We start from the raw sequence: 27,744 nt of genomic DNA on the forward strand, positions 1-27,744 counted from the left end.
TTTCAATTGAGACCTAGCAAACTCTGATCCCTGTCTGATAAGAAAAGAAAAACACTGCTTGCAAAACCAGAGAGGCAAATATACAGAAAAGGCAGGGGATCCGAGATTTCTTTAAAAAAATAAATAAATTCCATGTATATGCAAATATCAGACTTCCTACCCAAAGCAGGAATGAATACATTCAAGGTGGTTTTAAATTAAAATTGCAGGATAGCACAGGTCAAACAGCAGCCGATGCCATTATTAAAAGGCAGCAGTAGATAAAACAAAACCTTCCTCTGCATCTGCAATTAGGCATTGCATCCACAAGGCAACTACTAATCCTACTGAGCTGCACTGGATACAGTTCGGAAAGCAAATGCCTCATCAAGATTTAACTATCAACGGTTGAAGCATATACAGTACCAAAGTGGGCAACTTCCTTACACTATGAAATTGCTGTCTCTCCCTCCCGCCCTTCTCTACATGGGTAATCCCTTTCCGCCAAGTCTTTCCCAACAGGTCAGAAATTCTATAGGAACTGCATTGTTAAAAAGTCAATAAAAGGCAATTTACAAAAGAATCGTCCTCCTGTGAATATTACAACCATTTCAAGGAAAATATAATGCAAAAGAGTAAGAAGCGAGAGAAATGTGGGAGTGAAGTCTCTCTCTTCTAGATCAGTTACTTAAGTTCAGATGCACTATGCAAGTGGGCACATTCATGGGGCTAAAACATCTACAAGCTTTGCCAAATTTAATTAAATGGCATCGTGATTCAAATCTAATGAAACAATGTAAACTTGGTGGCCCTAATGAATCCTCCCCTCTGTGCTGACTTTTCCACTGGCTTAGTCACTTCTCCCTAAGAAGCAATAGGAAGCAAGTGGGTATCTTAATATTGCTGCAAAATTAATGATCGTAGCATCCCTCTGATGTCAATTCTCTCAACAGATTTGATGCTGGATAAGAAATCTCCCTGTCTCCATGGCTTTGTCAGAGATAAACTGCCCATCTATCACCCCTTTCCAAGAATGATCTCCCAGGCTTCAGAGGCTCTACAAAATGAAGAGTCAGATTCACAAAGATTGATGATACTGCCAGCCATGATGCAACATTGTGGATCTAAGTGGGAATGAGAGTCCTCTCCTATTATAAGAGAGGAAAATAGACGCCCTTGGATAGTCCCATTCCTCTAAGCAGGAAGAGTCTATGACTGGCTAACTGCAAGTAAATGAAAACAAAATATGACCAAGTGTCCTCAAATAACTGCAGGAAATAACAATTCACTCTTTGGTTGCAGTCAGCATTGCCTGTGCAGATTATTAGAAAACTGAACAGTTCTCAAGCATCAATGTATAGTTCTCATAGGTATGGGATAGTACAATGGTGATATATTTGTTGTTTTTTTGTTCTGTGCCTCCCAGGAAACTTGTGCATTGCAGTTAGGGCTCAAGGCAGAACTGAGTAACTACTAGATTCTATATTCCACCAAAATGCTGGAACATCTATTTTTTGCTTTATTGTCTCAATAGGCCTGGATGATCTTACATTCTGTTTTTTACCTTGAGAAACTAAGTCACTTATATCTGCAAAATTCCAGCTCAAGACTGTTATTAAATTACAGGCTTCAGGAGCAACACCACCCCCTTCCCTCACACTGTCTTCTAATAATAATGGAAGGGTGCTATTTTTTCAGCATAGGAAAGTGAGCAAATGTGAATTAATCTCTGGCTATGCCATTTTGCAGATATTAAATGCAAAGGGTAACACTTGCTGGGGCATTTTTAATGTCAGAATTCAACGACTTCTAAATTTTGGTTAAGCAGTTATTTCTTTTACATGATAATTACCTATAACATTTACTTATTTTGTACAACTCTCCTTCTTGACTACAAACAGCAATGAAATGAAAGAGAGAGAGAAAAAGAGGAAGACAAACCAACACCAGCACCACAATATAGGGCAAGCTGAGCAGAAAACAGCTATTTTTTCACACACTTGCCAATTGACCTTTGGTCCCCGACTCTGGACTAGACAGTCATTTATGCATTTGATATGGAATCTAGGGATTTGTCAGTCAGTCCCCTCACTCTTCTTCTAAAATTGTATAGCTTACAAGAGTCATCCATTTAATGCAAGACAATGCACATTTCTCACAACAGACAGACCATTATTATTATTATTATTATTATTCCTCCTGTTCCCCTGACAGGACTCAAGGCAATTTAAAGATAAAAATAAGAACCATTAAAAACATTTAAACCTTGAGATATATATATATATATATATAGAGAGAGAGAGAGAGTGAGTGTGTGAGTGTTTTAATTCTATCTGCTAAAACCATGCAAATAATTACAATAAAAACAGCATGGCACCAGCCCTTTCATTAAAAGCAGTCAGTTCCCAAAAGCCTGTTGGAAAGATAAGTCCCTATTGTCACTAGCAGTGCTTCTTTTCTTTAAAAAATGTTTAGGGGTACTCTCATTTTGACTCAAGAAAATCACCATTTTATAGTTCAAAGCAGAGGAAATAAATACAGTAAATGGACAAAAGTACAAAGAACATGCATTACCCGCACACATTCCTCACTGCTTCACACACTGATGATTCACTGTTCTAGAGAATAAACTAACAAAATTTTAGTTTCTTCTCCTGTTAGATTCATAAAATGTTTAGGGGTATGCGCCCCCCTGCGTCCCCCCCAGAAAAAAAGCACTGGTCACTAGTAGCCAGTAAATTGTGGGTGGGAAAGAGAGGGTGACATGACTAGCTGTTTTGTGCAAGTGCCTTGCTGATGCACCGAAAGAAAACAGGTGAAGGAGTTAAATTCCGTAGCACTGACTAATGGCCTGCAACCTCAATTTATGCTCACCTGGGGAGCACTTAGGGGGTGGGGTAGTGGGACTATGCTTGTGTGCAATGTGTCTTTTTCAGCAAAGGCCCAGCAAACAATCAGCTCCAATTAGTCTCCAACGCAGTCCACATAATTTATTTACCCAAACACCATCTGGCAGAGAGCAAAGCAGTCAGGGAAAGGCATGCACGCAAATACACACATACTGAGCAAATTTGCAGCTGGCTGGTTGTCCACATGCTGCTGCTGCAGCAGCCTCAGTGAAGCTAGCAGTCTTATTGCTTGCCAACTCACCTGCAGCACAATGGGAAGCTGTTCTGGTGGATTGCGGTTTTCTACTCCCATCGTTAGCCATACCTGAAACGCTGTTAGCTGCTCAGCAAAGAACGGGCTGTGCTGTTGGGGAAACAATGGGCAGTGGGTCATTATAAACTATCATGAAAACTGTATGCCAACAAAACTATGCAGGAACTCCAGGTTTGCTTGTTTATGAAGTACAAAGCAGTGGGGAAAACATTTTTTTTAAAAAAACCTCAGCATAACATTAGCAAAAGTTTGTTCCACGCTGATTTTACAGCCTGCTGTGAACAAACTACTCAAAATCATTCGTCTACTAAAAAAAAAAGGGAGGAAAATGGGAGAAAGCTCATATATATAAGTTTTGAATGGTTAATCCGCTGTGCACATTTTCCACTTGTAACTTTGACAGGGCACAAATTCATTTCTTTTTCATGGCTATGCTTTAATATATTCTGTGCAATGGAGCCGCATTTACTGAGTCCAAGGTGAAAATGATTCAGCAACAATGAAAAATGTTTTTCTGTCTCGGCAAAGACATTCACAATTCATACATGCAGTTTTAAATTCTGTAAGATGGTGTCAAAAAAACACACACGCACAAGCAAAACTCATCTCTCCATTTTTTTAAAAAAGAAAAAGATATTCACAAAATGCCTATATTCCATTTCAGTGATATAAATGTCTAAGAAATCTACTGGTTATCTTCCAGTTTTGCTACCCTTAACAATATATGGATATAAGTACAAAACTAGGTTGTAAGATATGTCCTACTAGAACTATATAGAACTTAAAGAGTTCTTAAGACCTTTCTGGGGCCTCATTCGCCTACCTCCTACCTCTTTTTGCACATGCAAACCCTGATTTAATTTATTTATGTGGAGGCCTATGGTTAATACTAACATTCAATTGAAATTTTATTTATTCATATTTGATAAAATGTGTACTGTTTATACTATTACAATCTGGATGGAGCACACAAAGCTATGCAGGCCACTCTTGGGTCCAATTTGGATATCCCCCAAAACAGGGGTGAGGAATCTTTTTGGCCTGATGGGCCAGACCAAATACTTATCTCCCCACACTCATGTGGGCCAACTTTGACAGCTGGGTGGGACAATCCATATGTCAACTGACATCATAATGACACCAGGAGATTGGCACTTGCCAATGTCCCTTGTGCAACCTTCCCAAACACACTTTGAAAGTACGGTAATTTTTATTTGCGTTTTTACATAGAGTTAAAAAAAAAAGTAAAGAATAAAATGGGGGAAATGAAAACAAAGCCACGACAAACCAAGGACACAACACAAAACACCTGAAGACTTCCTTTCCTCTCCTTCTCTTGTATCTTTTCTTTTCCCACTCTTCTGCATACTCTAAGTTACCAAGTTCTATTCTTCTTATTTATTATCTCCTACTTTCTCTTGTACTGCTGAATTTATTCAAGTCCTACTAATCTGTTCACTTGTTTATACTGATTTTAAAAATACTTTACAAACATTTTCCAATTCTTTTTTGTATTCTCGATCGTCTTGTTCTCTTATCTTACTAGTCAGACCTGCTAACTCCGAATATTCCAATAACTCAAAGTGCCATTCCTCCTTGGTTGGCGCTACAAGCAAAATTCTGACTGCCTTATTTTTTTTTGGTGGTGGTGGGGGACTTTTATTGTTACTTTTCTCAGAAGAAAAGCTTCTGGTTTCTTGGGAAATGTTCTCTTAAACTTTTTTTTAGTTCTTTATAAATCATTTCCCAGAATTCTTTGATTACTTTACATGACCACCACATCCTTCTACCTCTTTGCACACTTCCAGCATTTGCCTGTCTTAGCTTTAAACATTTTCACTAGTCTACTTGGAGTTAACTACCATCTGTGGATCATTTTCATGTGATTTTCCTTCAATAAATAACACGCAGTATATTTCAGGTCCGTTTTCCATAGCTCCCCCCAATAATGCAAACTCAGTGCAAACACACCTTGAAAGTATTGCACAAAGGCTTTGCAAACCCTGTGCTCAGTTCATTCCAAGCACCAAGCACAGGGGTGGCAAAACACTCTATGCAAAATCCCTTTCAGTCAAGTTCCATCTTTACCTGCCCTTCACCTGGTATCATGTATTATGTTGGGTGTAGAGCAAGTGGGCATGGTCTGCCCAAAATGGCCTGGTGGGCCCCAAGGGGAGGTCTGGATTAGGTTCCCCACCCCTGCCAAACAGCAATCCCTGCCCCCTTACTGCATGGTGTTCTCTACTACGCAGGTAGGAAGTGCTGAGAAGAATGTCACATTACAGTTTCCATCCACCGCACCTTGATTTTTAGAGCCAGAGACAGCACTACTCCTCAAAAGGAATGGGTCTCTTCATAGAATTTGTGTGTGTGTGTGTCTCCAAGGATGCTTTGTAAAGTAAGAGGTGCCTCACTATGCCAAATGCCATGGAAGCATAATTTTTTTAATTGGGAAAACCAGCATGGAGCCCTGATAATGCTGATGAATGCCTAATTAATCTGCTTTTTCATTTGCAGAATCAGAGAGATTTATCTGTTTGAATCACTGACAGCAATGAATTGTTGTACAACTATATTTCTCTACAAGGTCTTGGGGAGAACTGAGATTAATATGCACAAGACTTGAATAAGTAACAAGATCTCAAAGTTAATCACATTTCTGCAAAGAAGGACATCCCAAATGTAGGGTATTTCCTCCCTGAATAAAATATCTACAAACTAAGTTAAAAAGCAGTTGTGCTTTTTAAATGCAGAACTGCTTACGTGGAGGACAACCAAGCAACAAAAGGATACAAGCTGTTTATTAGAGAATTAGGGCAGGCCTATTTGCTTAGGCCACCGCAGCTTCAGTGTAAAATTTGCTCCACGTGGCACCATCACATGTAGAGTGCCTAGTCATCTAGATTGTTCCTGACACAAGAAAATAAAAGTTTATATACAACCAGAAGACTTCCTTGGCAGTTATTCAAAAACTCTTCACACCAAGGGGCAAGTTTTGTTTTATTTACCATATTGGCCTGAATATAAGCCTCACTTTTCCCCCAAATTCTGACCACGAAAAGTTAAAGTGGGGCTTAAATTTGTGACCTTACAAAAACTGGCTTTTACGGGTATTGTTGCTGAAACATACATATGGTAAAACGGAACGGGTGTGAGCTCCTGCGGAATTTTAAGGGAGCAGCTTATATTCAGGTATTGTCTTTTTTTCTTTTCCCCCCTTGAATTTTAAAGGTGCAGCTTATATTCGGGTGCGGCTTATATTCGGGCCAATACAGTACTTGTATCCCACTTTTCCTCCAAGGAGCTTGTGAGAGTTCTCCCCCTCCCCATTTTATCTTCACAACAATCCCATAAAGTTAGGCTGAGAGGCTGTGACCGGCCCAAGGTCACCCACTGAGTTTCACGACCGAGTGAGGATTTGACACACACACACACACACACGGTCTCCCGAGCCCAAATTCAATACTCTAAACAGTACATCACCGTGGTTCTGATGGGGAACCACACTACACGTTTTCCAAACGTATTTCACGTAGTGATCATAACACATAGGCCAGCTGAGAACTCTTGATTTTGGAAGTGCTTAACTCCTCAAGGAGTAGCACACTAAGCTTGGGCTGGGAAAAGCAGATGATCACCCTACATTCTCAAAACAACAGTTCAGTGGAAACTTAAAAACTAATACATTTATTATGGCATAAGCTTCTGTGGAAAACACAGACTCTCACTCCTGTTCTCACACATGGATGGAGAGAGGGAGGGAGGGAGGGAGGGAGAGAGAGAGAGAGAGAGAGAGAGAGAGAGAGAGAGAGAGAGAAGCTACATTTTCTCTCAATAATGAGCTAGCAATAGGAGTCAGCAATTGTTTTCAGTAGGGGGCCGATCCACTGTCCCTCAGACCTTGTGGGGGGCCGGACTATATATTTTTTTTGGGGGGGGGAATGAACGAATTCCTATGCCCCACAAATAACCCAGAGATGCATTTTAAATAACAGGGCACATTCTACTCATGTAAAAACATGCTGATTCCCAGACCGTCCGCAAGCCGGAATGAGAAGGCGATTAGGCCGGATCCGGCCCCTGGGCCTTAGCTTGCCTACCCACGGGCTAGCAGTTTTCAGTTGCAATTTCCAGCTGATCCTAAGCCAGCTGTCATTGCCCTAGCCTTTGTGAACTTACACCCATACTTATAGTTTCTCAAAACACATATTTAAGAGCTACTGAAAAAGTTGCTGAAACAGTTGATACTGTTAAATAGTATGAAGTAATTGTCTTGGCTTTCCCACTTTCTCCTCAGCTTTCTTCCCAGAAGCAGCCTCCACAGAATCCCTGAACTGTTTTTTAAGGACCGAGTCAGCTAACCTGGTATGCTAGTGAAAGCCAGCACAGCTGTTCCCACTAGTCCAACAGGGCTTTCCCTCCCCTCACATCTCTCCCAAATCCTCTCAGGAGGGTTGGGAGAATTCCCCGGACATGATGGGGGGGGGGAGAGACTGTTTTGTCTGGCAAGCAGAAATGCTAGTGCTGGTGAAAATTCCTCACCTGAAAGAAGCTACTGGGTACAGCAGTGCAAGATTCCAGAGGTTCCAGGCACTTATTCAGGGTTTGTGTTTCCTTCAGAATGAGGGACAGTGGTGTCTTTCTGATATGTATTTAATGTATTTTAAATCTTTGTTGGAAGCCGCCCAGAGTGGCTGGGGAAACATAGCCAGATGGGCGGGGTACAAATAATAAATTATTATTATTAATTATTATATATGGTTTATTTACCCATATATACAACTTAAGGCTATGACAGAGGGGTTCACAGCATTAAGACCCCAAAGGGTCTTGCTTCTCCCATAGCCGCAGCCTTGGATTCCAAAAGAAATCAAGCATAGCTCTGTCTCCCAGCTGCCCAGCCTGCCAGCTTCTAGAAGCAAAGAAAGAAACACTTCATTGATTACCAGTTGCTGGAATTTGTATCGTGAGTTTGCATAATTACCCGTGTCATCACATCAATGAAATATATTAGAGATGTAGTGGTATGTTTAAATTTGCTGGAGCCCAGTCTTCAGGGTTATGTACCATGTCCTTCCTTACAAGGCAGCCTCCCAGTTCCAGAAAGCAGCTTCCACCCCATTAGTTGTCTGTTTATGATACTTTTTGGGAAGCAGGGACTTCTATTTTATTTTTTCCTTTGTGCTGGTTTACAGTCCCATAAGTAGTTTGTTTTGAGGACTAGAATATGAACAGCAAAGGAGTAACTGTCTACATTTACCATCACACTTCATAAGAAACTGTAGGGCCCAATTTTATGATCCAGTGTGGGACAATTCATCAGAATTTGAAGGAGCTGTTTCCTGTCTCTTTGCTTCTATATGTTGAGCATTTCAAAGCATCCCATGCTCCCCGCTTCCCCCCTTAATGTACCCCACTCTTTCCCTATAATTTGAATTAGCTCCGCCTATTATTTTTCCCTAGGTATTTTCATGGAGGTTGAAACTGTTCTTTGACCTTGGAAGACTTGCTATGACAATGTTTAAGAAATCCTGTGTGAGAACATTTGACATCTGAGATACTGACTCTGACGTCTGCCAGCCCAGTTACAAAACCGAATGACTAACCTTAATAATACTTAAATTCTCTCCCCCCTCGTGGCTAACGCTTGAGCCTCCATTAAACCACAATTTCTTATAGGATTACCGCTGGCTGGCAGAAGCTAACTTAGTCTGCTGCACAATAATTCCTGATAGATTGGAGAGCAAAATGTTGATTAGGAAATGGGGGTTAGGATCTAGAATGCTCAGTCATGTTCAATTCATTGTGTGTAAAAGCAATGTAATAGAAAACTAAACCCCTCAATTTTACAATACACAGAGTTTTAGGATGCAGCTGTAACGCAAAAGCTGACTAACAGCTAGAGGCCAGCAAAGGCAAGGATTTAATGGAAAGATGAACTTCTTTCCTAGTCTATGTAGACAAACAGGAAACAAATAGGAGTTGGCAAAAATGGATTAAAAATGCAATCCAGTGTTGAGCTGTTTGTTTACTTTTAAATGTCCACCAGTCCTTCAAAAGCGAAGTAAAGAGAAAAATATAAATCCTTATGCAAATTGTGTGTGTGTGTGTGTGTGTGTGTGTGTGTGTGTGGTTCAAATCTGGTGGTTTGTTTCTTCACCACAGAGATTATTTAGCAATTGTGTAACATTATTCTGTAGTGGCTAAAGAACTGGACACAAAGGTCTTCCCGAGATCTGCTCTTTGGCATTAAAGAATATGAAGAAGACCTGCAGAAGGGATATGGAAAAGAGTTAAGAGCCTCGGACATAAGATCTCCAGGTTGATGGACTATATGGAATTGACGGAAAGGACTGGCAGAATCCGAAACCAGGGAGAGGAGATGGTGGAAGAAGATTGGAAAATTTAAAGTTTATATATAGAAATACTGTAAATTAATGAGTGATAGAAAAATGGTGGAAAGAAATTTCATGGCCTTAGCAGAAATGTTATAAGGAGTTAAGCATATATAAGCATTCTAGTTTTAATGAAAAATAAGGTTAAAAAATATGTTAAGATATTTATAATATGATAGAAAATAGAGAAAGATGGAAAGGATTTGCTGAAACAATTAATAGAAGTGGAATACAAAAAGGGAGGTGAGAGGAAGTCGAGGAAACAAGGGAATGAAAGATAGAGTATGGAAAAGGTGTGATGTATGTTTTTAAATGGTTTTTGTCCTGTTTTGTTTAGGGTTAGGGTGGGTTAGGGCTTTGTTTAGCTTAGTTTAATGTGTTTAGTTTGATGTGTTTAGGTTGTGTTTTGTATTTTTTATATATTGTATTGTATTGTTTCCTTTTTTGTTTTTTCTCTTTTGTCTTTTTTCCTTTTTCCCCCCTTTTCTGTAATCTTTAAAAGTAATAAATATTATTATTTTTTAAAAAAGAACTGGACACAAAGGGTCCCTGATGAAAGCAATGTTCAAGAACAGACAATAAAAACTAGAAAAGTAAGAGGCAGTACTTATTCCAGATTAGCTAAAAGAGTAATTTTTGAAATATAAGCAATGCAGATGCCACACTACAAAAGCTTCGGAAGGACATACTTCTCGTTCAGACATTACACAGCTGCTCTAACAAATCACAGTTTGTTGCATTGTGACTGAACAAGCTCAAACACTCCTTTTCCCAATCTTATCTCCTACTCCTACTCCTCTTGCATGCCCGACTTAAGTGGAAACTTGATTTGTTAAATTACCGTTTCCAATGATGCTCACACCAACCTGGCATTCAACAACAGCAGCCACAGACCTGAGGCTGGCTGATATGACAATCACGATTCCCAAGTTGGAGGAGGGGCTGGCACATGGCACAGTCACCAACTGCCTGTGCTGTGTGCCTCTTAATATTAAAACTATTATTTAACAAAGCAGAATGTTTCCTCTGACGTCAGGCATGCAAGAGGAGGAAGGGAGCGAGCCCTCACACTTACTGTCTGTTTATATGCATTTGGATACACTAATTTATTATAAAATGTTCATTTTCTGAGCAATTTCATTTATTTAAATTATCCAATATTCTCTCCAGTGGTTTGACTTCGACCCCAAAGGCACACTCCTCCATTGTCTCCTGAGACAGATGGATGCCAACAACTCAAGCAAACTAAAGGTGAATGCCCTTACTTTAAAGGCCTAGTAATATTCTGAGTCATACTTGTTTGTCACACAATTAGGCAAGCCAAGTCACATTAAAACACTTGCTACTGACAAATCCAGAAGCAGCTTTTTCAAAGCTATGTTAAATAAATGATGCCCAACAAACACATTCGAACAAACAGACAAAGATCCACAGCTGTTTTTAGAGATTGTGAGGGAGAGAACACGTTTTATTCCTGTAACCAGAGTGCTACTCCCTTTCAGCCACAAAAGGCAGGAATATTATGTGCCAAGTACAGGTTGTATTGAGGAATCTTTAAGAAATGTCAAAACACTCTCCAGTAGGTTACACATTAGTTTTTCCCTCTGGTCATTAGCTTCCAGACTTTAATCATTTGTATAGGAATAATTCATTTTTATGACCGTAGATGGTTGCTGTCATTGCGAGAGAACTTGACTGCAATTTTTTTCCACTCCAATAAATTTCTATTGGGCTCTCATCCAGTCAGTGTAATATATCTAGATACATTTGTCCAAAAAGCTCAGTATTGCAACAGCCACCAAGATGGAGCTTATCACACATACATCACTGCCTTGCCTGTAGGTGGCTGCCCACCTCAGAGTTCTAGAAACTGAAACAGACTGAGAAATCATTTTCACCCCTTCAGCATTCATAGAGTCCTTTGTTCTTTAGTAATCTATTTCTATGGGCCTTCTTCACACCTACCTTTATACTATCAGACACATTCACAGCTCTGACAGTCTTCCTGGCCTGCTGCTAAGACTGAGTCACCCACTCTCCTAAACTCCGGAATGATTTCCCTTATTATACTACCTTCGTTATTATTCCCGACCCAATAGACAAAGGCCTCGGGTCTTACATATTATAGCATTCTGCAGGTGATGCCAACCATTATTGACATTTCTCTCTCAAATACATTTCTTGCTGTGTCAACAGTAATATAGATATAGCATGGTCAAATGACTCAATAAATTACGCATTCCTACCCACCAAAGATAGCCACAGACAAACATTGGCAAACTGCCATCTCATCAGATGGGGGGGAAAGTTCTTCTCATGATGCTTGCCTGGTGACAAATGCACCTTCCTCTTGACATGAATATGCCCACTGCTCAATTATCTAAAGATCAACCACAACAGTCCATCTGACAAGAAGAAAGAAGTGATGAGAGTGTATTTGCAGGTGCTTATGTTGTAGAGCTCTGAAATACAGCTTTACCACTTCAGACTGCATGTGAAAAAAATACTTGTACCTCATACTAAAATCTCCCTTTGTGTGGAAAGCTGTGCATACCAACATCACATAGACAGAAATGTTGACTGGGAAATAATTCCAAATAAGCAAGTCTCCACATAAATTCTGAGGTGGTAGTGCCATGTGAAAGGAATGAATACAGTGGTACCTCAGATTACAGATGCTTCAGGTTACAGATGCTTCAGGTTACAGACTCCGCTAACCCAGAAATAGTACCTCGGGTTAAGAAATTTGCTTCAGAATGAGAACAAAAATCGTGCGGTGGTGGCGCGGCGGCAGCGGGAAGCCCCATTAGCTAAAGTGGTACTTCAGGTTAAGAACAGTTTCAGGTTAAGAACGTACCTCCAGAATGAATTAAGTTCTTAACCCGAGGTACCACTGTATGTGAGATAAATTTTTGTGAATTGAATATCTAGCTATAACAATTGTGTGAGTTTGGGGCCAATTCAGTTTCGCTAAAGTATTCAATTAAAGAATTTGCATAATACGTTATTTCAGCATTTGGAAACTGGCAAGATCTAAATAGCAACCACAGTTTAGGGTGACACCAAGCATAGTGGACTAATAGCCTACTTCTCTATAATGAGTCCCTCTTCAGTCAAGTTCTAATAGCGGAACTGGGCTCAGAGAAAAGAGCTGAGGAGGAGTGACTATAGCAGGTTTCCTCAAACTCGGCCCTCCAGATGATCCCATGATCCCTAGCTAGTGGGACCAGTGGTCAGGGATGATGGGAATTGTAGTCTCAAAAACATCTGGGGGGCTGGGTTTGAGGAAGCCTGGACTATAGGCTCTCTTCACTATGTGGCCCTTTTGCTTTTAAAACAGACCCCCTCCCTCTTTATACGTAATTGGGGCACAATGGCATTTTAAAACACCAGTCTGTCTGAAATGGGATAGCTTACTTTGGTCACTTACATTATTTTTTTTTAGAGGGTATGACAAACTAAACATTACATGCAAGCTTTGCAAATGCAGGTTTATAAACCTCAATATCCACTTTGTTATGAAAAGGCAGCTTTGGGAGAAACCCATTAGAGTGGAGAAGCAGCAAGGTAGGTGCTTTAACCATTTCTCTGCTCAGAATTGCTCCCCTGGCCTTGAAATCGTGTTTCTCCCCCTAGGGCAGAACTTTCCAAACTATGTGCTGCAATACTTTAGTGTGTCAGCTGCAGTGTGAATGCTCCCCACGCTCCTCCTGGGGCTGGAAAGGTTTAGTTTAACCTCCAGTTTACTAGTAAAACGGAGTTGCTGTGTCACAAAATGATGCAAAGCTGAATTACTGTGTCACAAAATGATGCATGTCCAAAAAGTGTGTCACCAACTTGAAAAGTTTGGAAACCTCTAGAAATCTATGTGGCAGAAGTAGCTTAGGGGGAAAAGTAAAGGTGCAAAATGCTAGCTGACAAAGCATTAAACATTTCTCCCACAGTAGCTTCTCCATTGCAAATCACACTTCCCAGAGCTGGTTTCCATTTAAAAAGTTGTGTGTGTGTGTGTGTGTGTGTGTGTGTGTGTGTGTGTGTGTTTGCATGTGTATAACACAATTTTTTTGCATGAATGAATGTGGAGATAAATGGCGAGGACAGAAAAAAGGAGTATAGTATCTGAGTATAGTATTCTAGGTAACAACTAGTTATATGGTCAAACACAACTTGAGAAAACAAAACATAGGTTTTCCATTTAAAGCATCTTTAATGGAGTTGAGCCCAGAATCTATCAGAGTATTTGACCAAGTAGGCTAATGAGCCTATAAAAGAGCTATAATTTAAATGGTTCTGTCCATAAGATGGTAAAGAAATAGCCTAAGGCATCTGATGCTTGAAGGGATAAATAACAGTTTTTCCCTTCAAAATCACTAAGCCAAAACAGAGAAGAACAATTTCTCTGCATGAAATCATTCTAAAGAACAAAGCTAGGTGTTCCAACTTTCCCAAAAGATAATTCTTCAATGCAACATTTGTAATCATGCACGTTTCAGGAGCGCTAGTTTAAATAAAAGGTTCTATTGTAAAATCTTGGCAGTGTAGACTTGTTACAATAGTATGGGCCTCTGTGAGCACATAGCATCATTATACATCATTATTTCAGGAATCCACAATTCTCTCTCTCCTTTTCTCTCTCTCAGAGTTAGCAGTAAAGAAAAACAAGTTCTCCAACCAATTCTATAATGCTCTACGTTTTATGGTACACTCACCACAAACATATGGTAGAGATATCCAAAAACATATATACCATTCAATCTTCTCTGTACCCAAGTTAATCTACCTGTTTTAAGTGCTGGTTAGCTCTAAGAAGCCAAATGTGACAACCTGCTAGCAAGTCTAGTTCTTGGTTTGTTTCTTTTTCCTTTTAGGGAAACAGCATCATCACAAGATAAATTTCTGCAAACCACTGTGGCTTCAGGTGCATTTCTAGCCCTGAGAAACTACCATAAGCAAGAGAAAGTGTTTATTTTGCTCTGGGACTGGGAGAACAAAAAAATGTGGCAGGTGGGGGAAGAAAGGGTAGAATTCAACGTCACACTGATCATTATGTCAGCACAAGTATTTCTGCTTGTCAGATGGAACAATCTCTCCTCTCCTGCCCCTGCATGCTGTACTGGAGGTTCTCCTGATCTTGAGCAGATTTGTGAGACATTGTGAGGGTCCGCAGGGGGCAGGGAGATTTTTTTGGGAGGGAGTCCTGTTGCACTAGTGGAAGTCCTTGCACAGGCTTCTACTAGTGCATTATGTTAGCTGAATCCAGCCCAAAACAGTGGTGGCACAGGGATTGCATTTAGCCTCTTATGATGAAAGTCACATTAAACAAAGTTACAGTAACTAGTCATTATGGACCGTAACCCTCTATTTCCCATGTCTTTCGGTAACTAAACCTAAGTACATGGAACTGAAATAATTCCACACACTTCTTCTCATTAACCCTGCCTTTCCTACCCTCCTCTGTTGTCTTCTGTATGTAGAATTTCAGACTGTAACGTCTTGTTCTTTTATACCATAAAAAGTAGGAACTATTCCTCCCTTGCAAGCATAGCCAGTTTTCTAATTCTTAAGAAACAATACACAAAGATGATTTAAATTAGACTAGACTCTGTATTAGCTATGCAATCAGAATTGACTCCTCAAATGTTGAGCAGCTCCAATCCTCCATTAATCAATAACTTTGACTAGAACTATTTGCATTTGCTGGGAAACATCTTTGGGTGTAAGAAGTCAAGAATGAATATGAGGTTTGAAGCACTAGCTGACTCCTATGGAATGGCCCATGTATGTTTCAAGAGAAAATCAGTAACTCACCCTGAATGCAGTTCCTTCCTCTATAATGGTGGGCAACTGAGAAAGGCAGATATCCACAGCGAGGTCCCAAGCTTGCCTAAGGAAAGATAACATGACAACATTAGAAGTCTGACGTAAGTGATTGTATGAAAATGTGTGTGGAACCAGAGTAGCAAATTGTATTTGAAGGCAGTGGCCTTCAACAAACCTTAGTCTGGTATTTACTTACTTGCTTCCAAGGTATTTATACCCTGCAGTTCTACCCTAAAGGGCTTTCTAGATCAGCAAACAATTTATAACCAAATAATTTGAAAACTGCATTAGAGCATTAACATTATTGAAAATCCCATGTCAGTAAGGTATCACCCATCTCAAACAGGTAATGGAAATATAAGAAGACTGGAGTCAGATGATTCTCTCTGGGGAAGAAAATCTAAAGATTGGGTGTCTCTATTGAAAATGCCCTTTACCACCTGTGTAACCTCAGAAAGTAGAGGGGAGAGAGGGAGAGGGGGGGAGAGGGGGAGAGAGAGAGAGCCTGCAAATATGATCTTAGGCGCTGAGTAGGTTTGTGTGGCAGTAAATGGTCTTTTCAGGAAGTTCCAACAAAACTAATGAAAGTTGATTCTCTTCCCTTATGTACCGACCCTGTGATTATCATTTCAGGTCTTTCTTCGCATGCCTCCTCCACAAGAGCTCCAGTGAGAGGCATCACAGAAGCGTGATTTTTCTACGGTGGCTCCTTGCTTGTGGAATGCTCTCCCCAGAAAGCCTCGCCCGGCACATTCAATAATATCATTAGGTGCCAGGCAAAAACATTTGTCTTCTCCCAGACCTTGGCTAATTAAAGAATCTATGTCATTTTAAACTTTGTGTGGGTGTATTGTTTTTGTTTGCTACTATGTCATATATTTTGTGTTTCTATATTGTAAACCACCCTGTGATCCTCAGATAAAGGGCAGCATAGAAAGGGCAGTCTGGACTTCTACACTAATCAAAAGCCCCTTACAGCTCCAGAAATAAATTTTATATAGGGAGATATACCCTGTGGCTGGTTAGAGATACACCAGATTATACATGTTCTGAATCACCCAAATATAAGGATTCAAGCATTATGCAGCTTAAACAGTTTTGAGCAACTGTTTATCTCAACCCACCCATCAGGAAAGGGAATCAATCATCTCCCAACTATATAAAATCCTCACACAATTAGCTCCCCTTCCCCTCACTTCATTAAGACTAAATGGGGAAAAGATTGTGGAGAAGAATTAAAGGAACAACTCAGGGAACACATTTGGAACAAACTACGATTTGAATCCATCTCAATTAGAACTTGAGAAAACGTTATAAATGCTGGTACATGTGCCCAGCCATATTATATAGAATTGATCATAACACATCCAACCTTTGCTGGTAGGGATGCAATTTACCTGGCTCTCTAGTATATATGTGGTGGTTTTGCTCCCAAATTATTTCCTTTAGGGAAAAAGTTTTCAAACAATCAAACAATACAGCCAGACCCAAAATTAGCCCTACTTTCTTATTTTACTCCTCACCTTTTAAAAAAATAACCAATAAAGACCTCATCCTCCATTTATCAACTGCAGTTAGAATAGTGATTGGGGGGACCCCTGGAAAACTTTAAATGGAAATCTTTTTGAAGCCTGGATTTCGCAAGTATGGGACATTGTGCTTAAGGACAAATTAACCACTTCACAAAATAATTATCGATCGGAGAGGCGAAAGACCCACAACTTCTTCATGACATGGTATCCTTTTATTGACTTTGTTAAGACGATCAAACATGGTTTTCACCCTCCATTGACTCGTGGAACCTTATGGAGAGACACTTTCATCTTATTGCCTTTCTTGGAATGTTTAAAATTACAACCATCAGCTGCTATTTTTCTTTCTTTTCTGTACAACTACTAAGCTCTGTTTTCCTTGTATGGGTGTGTTTTGTTACCTGATACTAAGAATCAATTAAAAAACAAAAATAAGAATCAGTAGACCTAAAGATGGACCATTTGAAAGCTCTACTCAGATGCCTGGGGGATATTCAATTAATTTCTTTGTGCTAGTGCAACAAGATTCTCCTCTCTCCTTCCCCCCTCTTCACTCTCCCCAGAGGGTTGGAGAAACCCCTGGAACCCAGAGTGGCTGGGGCAACCCAGTCAGATGGGCAAGGTACAAATAATAAAGTTGTTGTTGTTATTATGTTGTTATTATATTTAAGGGGCATGTGGGTGGTGAGAGAAGCTGAGAGAGCGGTTGCTGAACAGCTTGGCAGGTTTCTGGAGGAAACATTGGCTTTAGATCCATTTCAATCCGGTTTCTGTCCTGGTTTTGGGACCAAGACGGCTCTGGTCGCCCTAACAGATGATCTCCGTAGACAACTGGATCGAGGCGGGTCAGGACTGCTGATTCTCTTAGATTTGTCAGCAGCCTTTGATATGGTCAATCATGATCTTCTGGACCACCGCCTCGCCAATGTGGGGATACAGGGCATAGCCCTTAAATGGCTGTGCTCTTTTATCTCTGGTAGGGGACAGAGGGTAACGCTAGGGAGGGAGATGTCGCCACGCCACTCCTTGGTGTGTGGAGTGCCGCAGGGCCCAATCCTCTCCCCGATGCTTTTTAACATCTTTATGTGCCCCCTTGCCCAGATTGTCCAGAGCTTTGGGCTCTATCTGCTGATGGATGGCCACACTGACTCAGCACCGGACACACTGACCAGATGCTTGGAGGCTGTGGCTGGATGGTTTCGTGGGAGCCGATTGAAACTAAATCCTTCGAAGACAGAGGTCCTCTGGCTAGATCGGGATGGCATGGGGATGAGGGACCAACTCCCTTCTCTTGCGGGGGCCCAATTAGTGCCAGTGCCTTCCGTTAAGAGTTTGGGTGTAATCCTTCTCAAATATTGTTTTTAATTGGAAATATTCTAACCAATTCACCCCCCTTTAATTCTTCAAACTTCTTCACTGTTGGGCAATAATTTATCTCTTCTACGAGTTCCCTATATCTGTTAGCCAACTGTCTTTCATATTATTTCTATCCATGGCTGATGACTCTATAGGAGATAGCCACCAGGGAGTTTGGGCTGTTACTTTTGTTTTGTTTCTTTCCCAAACTTCAAAAAGGGCCTTTCTCGCCAAATGATTACTGAAGCCTCTATGTGCTTTTATTTTATTATGACCCAGGTAACCATGCCACCCAAAAACTTTTGTCCCAGCCCTCCAGGTCTAGGATTTCTGTATCTGTCAATAACACCCAATCTTTCAGCCATGTCATGCATGTGGCCTCAAAATACAGCTTGAGGTCTGGGACTGCAAACCCACCCCTTTCTCTGGGCTCCATCAATACTTTAAACCTTACTCTTGGCTTCTTACCCTGCCAAATAAATTTAGAAAGATTGGGCCAGGGCCTTTTCAGTGATGGCTCCAACCTGGTGGAATGCTCTGTCCCATGAGACTAGGGACCTACAGGATTTAACCTCCTTTCGCCGGGCCTGTAAGACAGAGCTATTCCACATGGCCTTTAATTTGAATTCAGCCTGATCTTTTATTTCCCTTCTCTTCCCTCGCCCTTCCCTTATATGAAGATTACCCGCTCTGGGACCCCACAGCTAATTCTCCCCTGGCCTCCTTACTGGCCCAAGTAGGACTAATTCAGCCAGCTAGCCCTGGTGACTATCTAATGCTTATTGGATGGATTTTCCCCAAATTGATTTTTGAACTTTGAATTTTATTGTTATTCATGTTTTTATACTGTATTTTATGCTGCTTCTATGTTGTATTACAATTAAGTGTTTTACATTTGTTGTTAGCCGCCCTGAGCCCGGTTTTCTGAACCAGGAAGTGTGGGGTATAAATAAAAAATTATTATTTATTATTATATCCTTGTGCTGGTGAAATGTTCAGGGTAGCTGATTGCAACCCTTCATATGTCTTATGTAAGGCTTCTTAAAAGACACCCATTCAAATATGGTCCAAAGCTGCAATCCTAACTTCACTTACCTGGGGGTAAGCTCAAATGAATTAAATAGGAGTTACTTGACTAGGATTAACAGAGTGAGCCTTAAACAGATCTGCAATGTAGTTCCCAAGTTTCTTACAAAAATAAAGTGAAAAGGCTGAAAGTCTTTCTGGAGAGAATTGAACAGAATTCCTTCAGCACTTTGAAAGAGGGACCATAGTTAGGCAGCCTGCTCTGCGTACAGAAGGTCCCACGTTCAATTTCAGACATCTCCAGGTAGGGCTGGGAATGCTCCCTGTCTGAAATCCTGGTGAATGACTGCCTGCCAGTGTAGACAATACTGAGCTCGATGGGCCCATGGACTGACTCAGTAAAAGGCACCTTCCTACGTTGACGCACATGCAATGACTGCATAGGGTGAAGGGAAAGGGAAAGCAGTGCAAAATCATGGCACAGCATTAACAGGTCTGAACATGTTCTGTGTCACTGGAGACAGTCTGACTCGGAGTGTCTTGACATTGTCTCTGAGACATGGAGCATGCAGGAAGCTGGTAATACCTACCCTCTGTCAAGCAGCGCTTCACCTCTCTCTTCAATCTGTGCATTCTGTATTCAGCTGCCCCTGTGCTGAAACTGCTGTATTTTAATTCAGATGCCTTTCAAATACCTTCTCAAGTGTTGGCCACAAAGAGATAAAAATTGGTAATCTCCAACAAGCAGGCAAACTACAATAGTTTAGGAAGCATTGCATGAATAGTCTGATGCACAGTTAATCTCTTGAGGGGGGAAACGTTTATCCCACACTTGTTAAAAGCCTACTAGCTTGACCAATTTGCACAATATTTTAAATTGTATGTTGGTTTAATTGCCTATTTTAATTTGTGTTATATGAAGCAACTGAACTGGGTGGAGAATGAGGAAAGCAATATAAACATGGTTTTTAAAATTATTATTGCTTCCCATGAGGCAACCTGAAACAATTTACAGTTACATATTTTAAAGCAGTTTAAACAACTGCATATATAATTTTGTAAAAAGAAAACAATAATATAAAAACAGCTTAAAACATATACATAAAATCAAGTCAATTCCAAGACAGATACCAACTGGGACAACATTTTAGATGTCTTGTTGAAAGAGGAACATCTTTAGCAGATGCCAAAAAGAAAACAGAAACGGTGCCTGTCTGATATGCAGTGGAAGAGAGTTCCAAAGGGTTGGTGTTGCCACACTAAAGGCCACATGGCGACACTGTGCAGAACTGAATTTTGGGTAGAATGATATCTGCAGGATGCCCTCTCTTGCAGAGTGTAGTGATCAGTTGGGTATAAAAAGGATGAGATATTTTAGGTATCCTAGTCTCAAGCTGTGTAGGACTTTGTACACCAATGCCATCACCTTGAACCTAGCCTGGTAGCTAATTCTCAGTCAGTGTAATTCTCTCAGCAGCAGCATAATAGGATGGTGATAGTCTGCTGCAGCGAGCAGTTGAGCTGCAACATTTTGCACCAGCTGCAGCTTCTGAGTTAGCCTCAAGGGCAGCCCCGCATAAGAGTGCATGGGGATAATCCAATCTGGAGGTTACCAGCACCTGGACAAAAGTGGTCAGGCTATCCTGATCCAGAAGCGTCTGCAGCTGTCTTGCCAACCCAAAAAGGCACTCCTAGCCCCTGAGGTCACCTGGGCCTCTAGCAACAGGCTGTGAACTTGCTCCTTCGGGGGAGTACAACCCCATCCAAAGCAGGCAATTGAGCAGTTATCTGGACTCAGAATCCACCCACCCACAGCACCTCTGCCTTCCCAGTTTACTGGGCCTCATCCTGTCCACCACAGAGTCCAGGCACTGGTCCAAGGCTTGCACAGCCTCTCCTGATTTAGATAAACTAGGTTGGGTATCATCAGCTCACTCCAAATCTCCTAATGTCCACTCCTGAAGTCTTCATATGTAGATACTAAACAACATTGGGGACAAGATGGCACTTGATAGCACAACTGCCAGGGGGCTAAGAGGTTAATCACACAATATTGTTATCTGAAACTGACCCTGGAGATAGGAACAGAACTACTCTAAAGCGGTGCCCCTAATATCCATCTCAGGAGGCTATCATGGTGAATGGTATCAAAAACCCACTGAGAGATCAAGTCAACTAACCAGGTTGCTCTTTCCTTTGATAAAGGTCACCCACTAAGGTGATAAAGGCCTATTTACTCCCATAACCAGGTGTGAACCCTGATAGGAATGGACTAAGATAATCTGTTTCATCCAAAAATATTGTAACTGTCATGGCACAACTGTCTCAAGCACCTTTCCAAGAAAGGTGGTATTTGCACTATTATTAAGCCCTATTTTCTAAATATCTTTTATTTGAATCACTTTCTCTTCCAAATACTCTCTGCTGCAGTAAGAGAAAATAAAGAACTCTCGCTTTTTCTGATTTTCTAAATATTTCGGATGCTTCCTCTCTACACAGCCACAGTAACGTTAACAAACACTGTTCAGTAGCACTGACCGAAGAAAACAAAATAGGAAAATATGTTTGCTCTGTATTAGGTTTCTGGACAGGTTTAAGTCCACATGCTTCTGTAAAAGGTACAATGAAAGCTGATATACTAGGATATATTAATTTTGAACTTAACATCAGTTCTGCTTCACAGGTTACAGATCAATTCACCTAACACCATGAAACTAGTGCGGATATGCCCAGGAGCCCCACCAAAATTCTGGAGAGGGTACACCTCTACAGGCACATACCTCCACATGTGGTAGGAATGTTCCAAAATCCAACTCTTCTGGACATCAGTCATACATATGCAAAATAACTGAGTGAGTATTAGAAGTCACCCCAGAATGGGCACTACTGAACATCTTCCAAGATAATAATGCCCACTCACATTACAAAGAGCTAATAACCCACCTATTCTTAGCAGCCAGAAACATCATAGCCAGACACTGGAGAGACCTGTCAGGAGTAAATATGGACCAATGGTATCAAATAGTATGGGAAACAGCCTTACAAGAAAAACTAACCAATAAACTGAAACTGACAAGGGGACAAATAGAAGAAGACGCCTTCACACCGGTATGGTTACCCTTTATCATGTACATAGCCCAACAAGACAACAAGAAGAATCCGCCGACAGCATACGAATCAATATAGCTAATCTGACCCCAATATCCCCCCTCCCCCCAATAAACAAATCTCACTACAGCCAACCAAAGACAATCAACCACACCCCAGGCCAAGCACTTTCACCACCAAGGAAATATAACAAGCAAATAGAAAGAGAACCTGCACAAGTGACACTGACACAAAACCCCACCCATACACTAAGTAGAATAACAGAAGCATTGCCACCCAACCCCATGCACCATCCCCCTCTTTCCCCTTCATTTCTTCCCAACCTAATACAGTGGTACCTCGGCTTACAAACACTTCGGGTTACAGACTCCACTAACCCAGAAGTAGTACCTTGGGTTAAGAACTTTGCCCCAGGATGAGAACAGCAGGAGGCCCCATTAGCTAAAGTGGTACCTCAGGTTAAGAACGGTTTCAGCTTAAGAACGGACCTCTGGAACGAATTAAGTTCGTAACCAGAGGTACCACTGTACTGCATGCCACACCAATGTCTCAAACTGATCTGCAGAAAACACAGCTTGAAAAAAGAGACAATGCACATATTTTTGTAAACTAAGAAATCTTTAATAAAAATATTAAAGATTCACAAGAGTTCCTGCTGTGCTAGCACAACACTGAGCCTAGGAAAATGCCAAGCTAACATAGGAATGGGAGACCACATGATCTAGCTGATGTGCAACAGTGTCCACGTACTTGCCAGGGCTCTACTCCTATAAATAAGGGTGTCGTCATGAACCAAAGTTCCTCATGTAGATTTAGAGAACAGGTTGGTACTTTTATGGGTGTCCCTTCTTATAAAAACTCACCAATTTTTAAATGCTTGCATAGTGCACATGCCCCTCTGAATCTCAGGCAAACTTTTAATTAAACTAACACACATAAAGTGCACAACTCAAATAGAAAGTTCACAACTCTATGATTCTATGAAAATGCATTGAAACAGTTCTGCCAGTACACCAGACAAGTATTTATATTCACTGAAGCTTAACCACCTTTTGTTTCTAACAATCATGAACTTAGCTCTCGTTGTTATCTTAACATACCTGAATATAATGTAACAGCATTCTGAGCTACACATCACCCTTTTGCTTTAAAGGAGCAGGGAGGGAGCATTACCTACATGCAATGGATTGGAGCCATGGAAATAAAAAAATGTTATTTCCAAGAGGCTTTACATACTGATATAGTACATAATCAACATACAGGATTTTAGCTGCTTGTTTGAATACCTCCATTAAATCTTAATCAACTGTGTTCCACCCAAGAGACTAGCTACTGCAAAGCAGCCAAGTAACAGGATTCAGGCGGCAGAGAGAAAACAAAAACTACACACAAAATAAAGAAACAGCTTGCAAAACACACAATTTCTTCTCTACTGATTCACAGTATACACTTTGTTTCATGTGCTCCCTCACCTCCTCATCCCCATGGCTTCTTCAATAATGACCTTCACAATAGGCTGCCTATATAATTATGAGGTAATCAGGGGATAATCAAAACAGCTTCAAAGCAAAAGCAATAAATGGCTCCCGCGTGCTCAATAAACGCCCAGGATGCAGGCAAAATGGTTATAGAGAACAGTTGTGGGAGATATTTATTCCAGATTGTGACAAGAGATAAAGTCAATTATTACAATTAAATCTATATCCTATTTCTGAACTCTGCCTGCAATGCTGACTTGATGTGAAAACATTTAACAGAGGCTTGGCTCATGCTTTTATGGATGGTTCCCACTCTGCAGATATATAGAAAAATAATTTGTGGTGACAAGTGGCTCCCCAAAGGTTCCACCAAGAGACTCATAGAATTGAAACTGAAGCAGCTGTTACTACCTCTGAGCTGACTGATGACCCTGAAAAAGATCTGGCTCCTTCCCTAGAGAAACAGACTAAAACAAAAACACCCAGCAGTGCTGTTACTTTCTGGGTGCTAGTTTTACTGGCCATGAGCTAGGACCATGGAGGAGGCCCAGTTACTAAAGGCAAAATGAATCTGGTCTCCGATGCTCAATGTTGGCTTGGCTTTGTTCAGCTCCTGCTTGCAAAATTTAATCATAGCATATCCTTAAGCTAAAGAACCAGGGAATCCCTCTCATACAATCTTGGAAGGCAACGGACACTTTATTCAAGCCACTCTGATAGCTCTTGTTATAGCCTTTGGTTATAACCTTTGGTTATAGCCTTTGGAAAATAGGACAGCAGTAGGAACTGGATGATAAAACAAAAACTCAGTTCCAGGGTTCGGGCTTCCACTTGCCTTCTGGCTTGGACAAACTGAGTCCCAAATGGGGGCTGTGAATAAAACTTGCCTGCAAATCTTGTGAGGCTTTACTACTACATTAATATTTTTAAACTTCTGTCGAAGGACTAATAATATTACCCAACTTTCAGGCCAGAAAACAAGGAGGGACAAAAACTTGCAAAAGAGAATAATATCTCAATAGTTTGTGAGAGCCAATAACACCAAGGGCTTTGGGATGAATGCTATTTATCTACACTTTATTGCTTAGAGGTGAAGGAGGGTCATGGGAAGAGACACATTTACAGTCTTGATTTGTGCTACTTGCAAATTGCAGGAGACACCAGTGTAGGTCATTAGCCGATAGAGGCAGATGTTGCTAAGATGCCTAACTCCTCAAAGGCATTTCAGGTAAAAACCACAAAGTCTTCTAAAAAGAAAAGAGAAAAGAAGCAGCCATTCCAACAAGGTCAAATCTTGGAACGCTTTAAAAGAAACGTTTATCAGAGAGAAACTCAATGGTATTTGAAAAGAGATTTCAGCAGATTAAGCCCAAATCTCTTTTCCTACTTCTACAAACACATCATTAAAAATCAATGTGGTCATATCAGTCAATATTATTCATCCTTTCCGAAAAGCATAATCACCATTATCAGAATGTAATATGACTGCCTTTAGCAATATAACGAGTCGGTGATTAACCTGAATTGCTCCACAGGCGCTGTTCAATCCATTTTCTTACAGTGCTACCTACCCTCAAGAACATTTTCTCCTGCTTTGTTGGGGAGGGGGAAAGCACTGCAAGCAGGGCACGGCTTGCTAATATTTCATCTGTGTTAGTGTTTAGAGAACAAATGTTAAATACTTATACAAATACAAAAGTAAAATGGGCCACAGCCCAAGAAAAAGCACTGTAAACACTCATAAAAAGAGAGCAGGGGAACAGAGCTATTCAAATTCCACCCAAAGGTAAAAGTGAAAGGTAAATTAAATGATGGCAAAACAGGAGCCAGGAAGGAAAGCCACCGTTCTATTAACGGAGGAGGAGAAGATAAAGGCAGGGGTTCCACTTCAGAAGGATTTCGTAAGAGCAAGACCGTGACAATACATAATATTTTATTAGATTAGTCTATTACATAACATTTGCATGCATACAAAATCTTGTATATATTAGCAGAAGAGCGCTCTCTCTCTCTCTGTCTCTGTCTCTGTCTCTCTCTCTCTCTCTCTCACACACACACACACACACACACACAGAGAGACATAAAATCACTGTGGAGGGATATGCAATTCTTCAGAGCATTGTACAGTGTGGCACAGGCAGTTCAGACAGAGGAGGGAAGAGATTGCAAGTCATCTGTGCACTAATGGAGCTTCCCCTCATGCCAGATGATGTTTGGATCTGTAGAATTATTTTGCAGGCTAACTTCTACTGCCTGAGAAATAAGGAATGCTAGACAAAAGATTCCATTATTTTTTAATTGTAAGTTTCCTAAATAAATACCTGCAGTTGTGAATCATAGTCAACCTTATTTTAAAATACCTTGCCAACAAATAGAAAGCATAAAAGCGTCGGAGAGTCCATCAGCAAGTTTTGGGTATCCATCACGGATTTCATGCTTCAGTCTTTGCTGCTGCCTCATAGTCTTGTTCTGAAGGACAAATGTGATGCAGCGCAGAGTCACTGGCACCCAGTCTTTGGAGAAGGGACATTCTGAATCATTTTGGTCTTCCATGGTAGAGAAACGGTTGCTGCCCAGAAAAGCAACAACCGAGAAATATTGGGAAGTAGCACGTCCACACAAAAAAGTTGGCACCAAAGACGTTATTCTAACACAGGTTTAATTTCAGGCGCGCGCGCACACACAGACACACACACAGACACACACACAGTCATTGTTTCAGCATTTGTAAACATTAAAAAATACCCTGCTGATGCAAATGAAGTCCATAATTAGCATATGCATATATGCAAGGGCATTGTGGGTGAAGTATAAGTTACACCAGTCCTGAACAGTAGCTCAGTATTACCGTATTCTCATGAATCTAATGTGCCATAAAATCTATCACGCGCCTCAATTTTCACGGCGTTGTTTGGCCAAAAAAGGTGTACATTACATTTGAGTAAATACGGTACTTTGTATTGCATATTGGAGGTTGTGATGAGGAGAAAGAGCAGTGTATGAGAACCATGCAATGTAGTATCCAGACTCATGCCATTTTAAAAAAATTATTTTTTAAAGAGGGAAATTCAATTTTGGAGGCTGTTAAGTTACCTGTAGCAGGAACATGGTGGGGGGAGAGAAAGGGAGTGATTCCTATGGCGGGGAACAGGAGGACTTTTTCCTTTGACACAAGAATTCGAGTGGGTATAATGCATGTCAAAGGCTTAAATATGTTTTGCTCAAAAGAGAAAAGGGTGACTATTTGACCTGCACTGATAACACTGCTGTAGTTATTATGAGGTATAAATAAATAACCGCAACATATGCTCTTAGAATATACTATCTGCTTTTCAATAATTCAGAACTGAATTTATTCAAGCATGGGCATTTGAACTTTGGTAAGATATACATCTTAAATGTAAGATCAACGGATGAAAAATGTACAGTAATATAGCTAGTTTACAACCAACCTATGAAACTATAGTTCTTTGCAAGCACTAGGGTTACACTGGGGAAGAACAGGGCTCCTTTGCCTTTAACAGCTGTGTGGCAAGCAGAAATTTAAGAGACTTAGCCTTTCTAGTATAGAAATACAATTATGGGGACAACTTCAACAGTTCCCTATCCCTGCCTTCTACATATCAAAGCAAAGGTCATAATCCTTCCTAATATGGTGAGATGCCTTGCACTGTTATTTAAATGATCAGATAAGGGCCCATCATCACATCTATCTTGATTCAGGTAGGTAGCCGTGTTGGTCTGATGCAGCCGAAATAAATAAATAAATAAATAAATAAATAAATAAATAAATAAAAATTCCAGTGCTACTGGACAATTTTTTATCTTGACAGTAGACATACCAGATTAATCTGCTCCCCATCACTCCTTGAATGGAAGTACACACCT

General features: G+C 40.6%; 1 protein-coding gene across 4 annotated transcripts in view; it reads right to left on the reverse strand.

Annotated features, from left to right (window-relative positions):
- RPTOR (regulatory associated protein of MTOR complex 1) overlaps positions 1-27,744 on the reverse strand; it is a 308,928-nt gene that overhangs the window by 100,199 nt on the left and 180,985 nt on the right. For all 4 annotated transcript variants that reach the window (XM_053375518.1, XM_053375517.1, XM_053375520.1 and 1 more), the window contains exons 10-11: positions 15,345-15,420; positions 3,130-3,231 (exon numbers count right to left, since the gene is read on the reverse strand). In XM_053375518.1, the coding sequence (XP_053231493.1) occupies positions 3,130-3,231; positions 15,345-15,420 (178 nt within the window). The remainder of the gene's footprint in view (positions 1-3,129; positions 3,232-15,344; positions 15,421-27,744) is intronic.

The sequence above is a fragment of the Podarcis raffonei genome, chromosome 2 (genome assembly GCF_027172205.1).
Source record: "Podarcis raffonei isolate rPodRaf1 chromosome 2, rPodRaf1.pri, whole genome shotgun sequence".
NCBI lineage: Eukaryota > Metazoa > Chordata > Lepidosauria > Squamata > Lacertidae > Podarcis > Podarcis raffonei.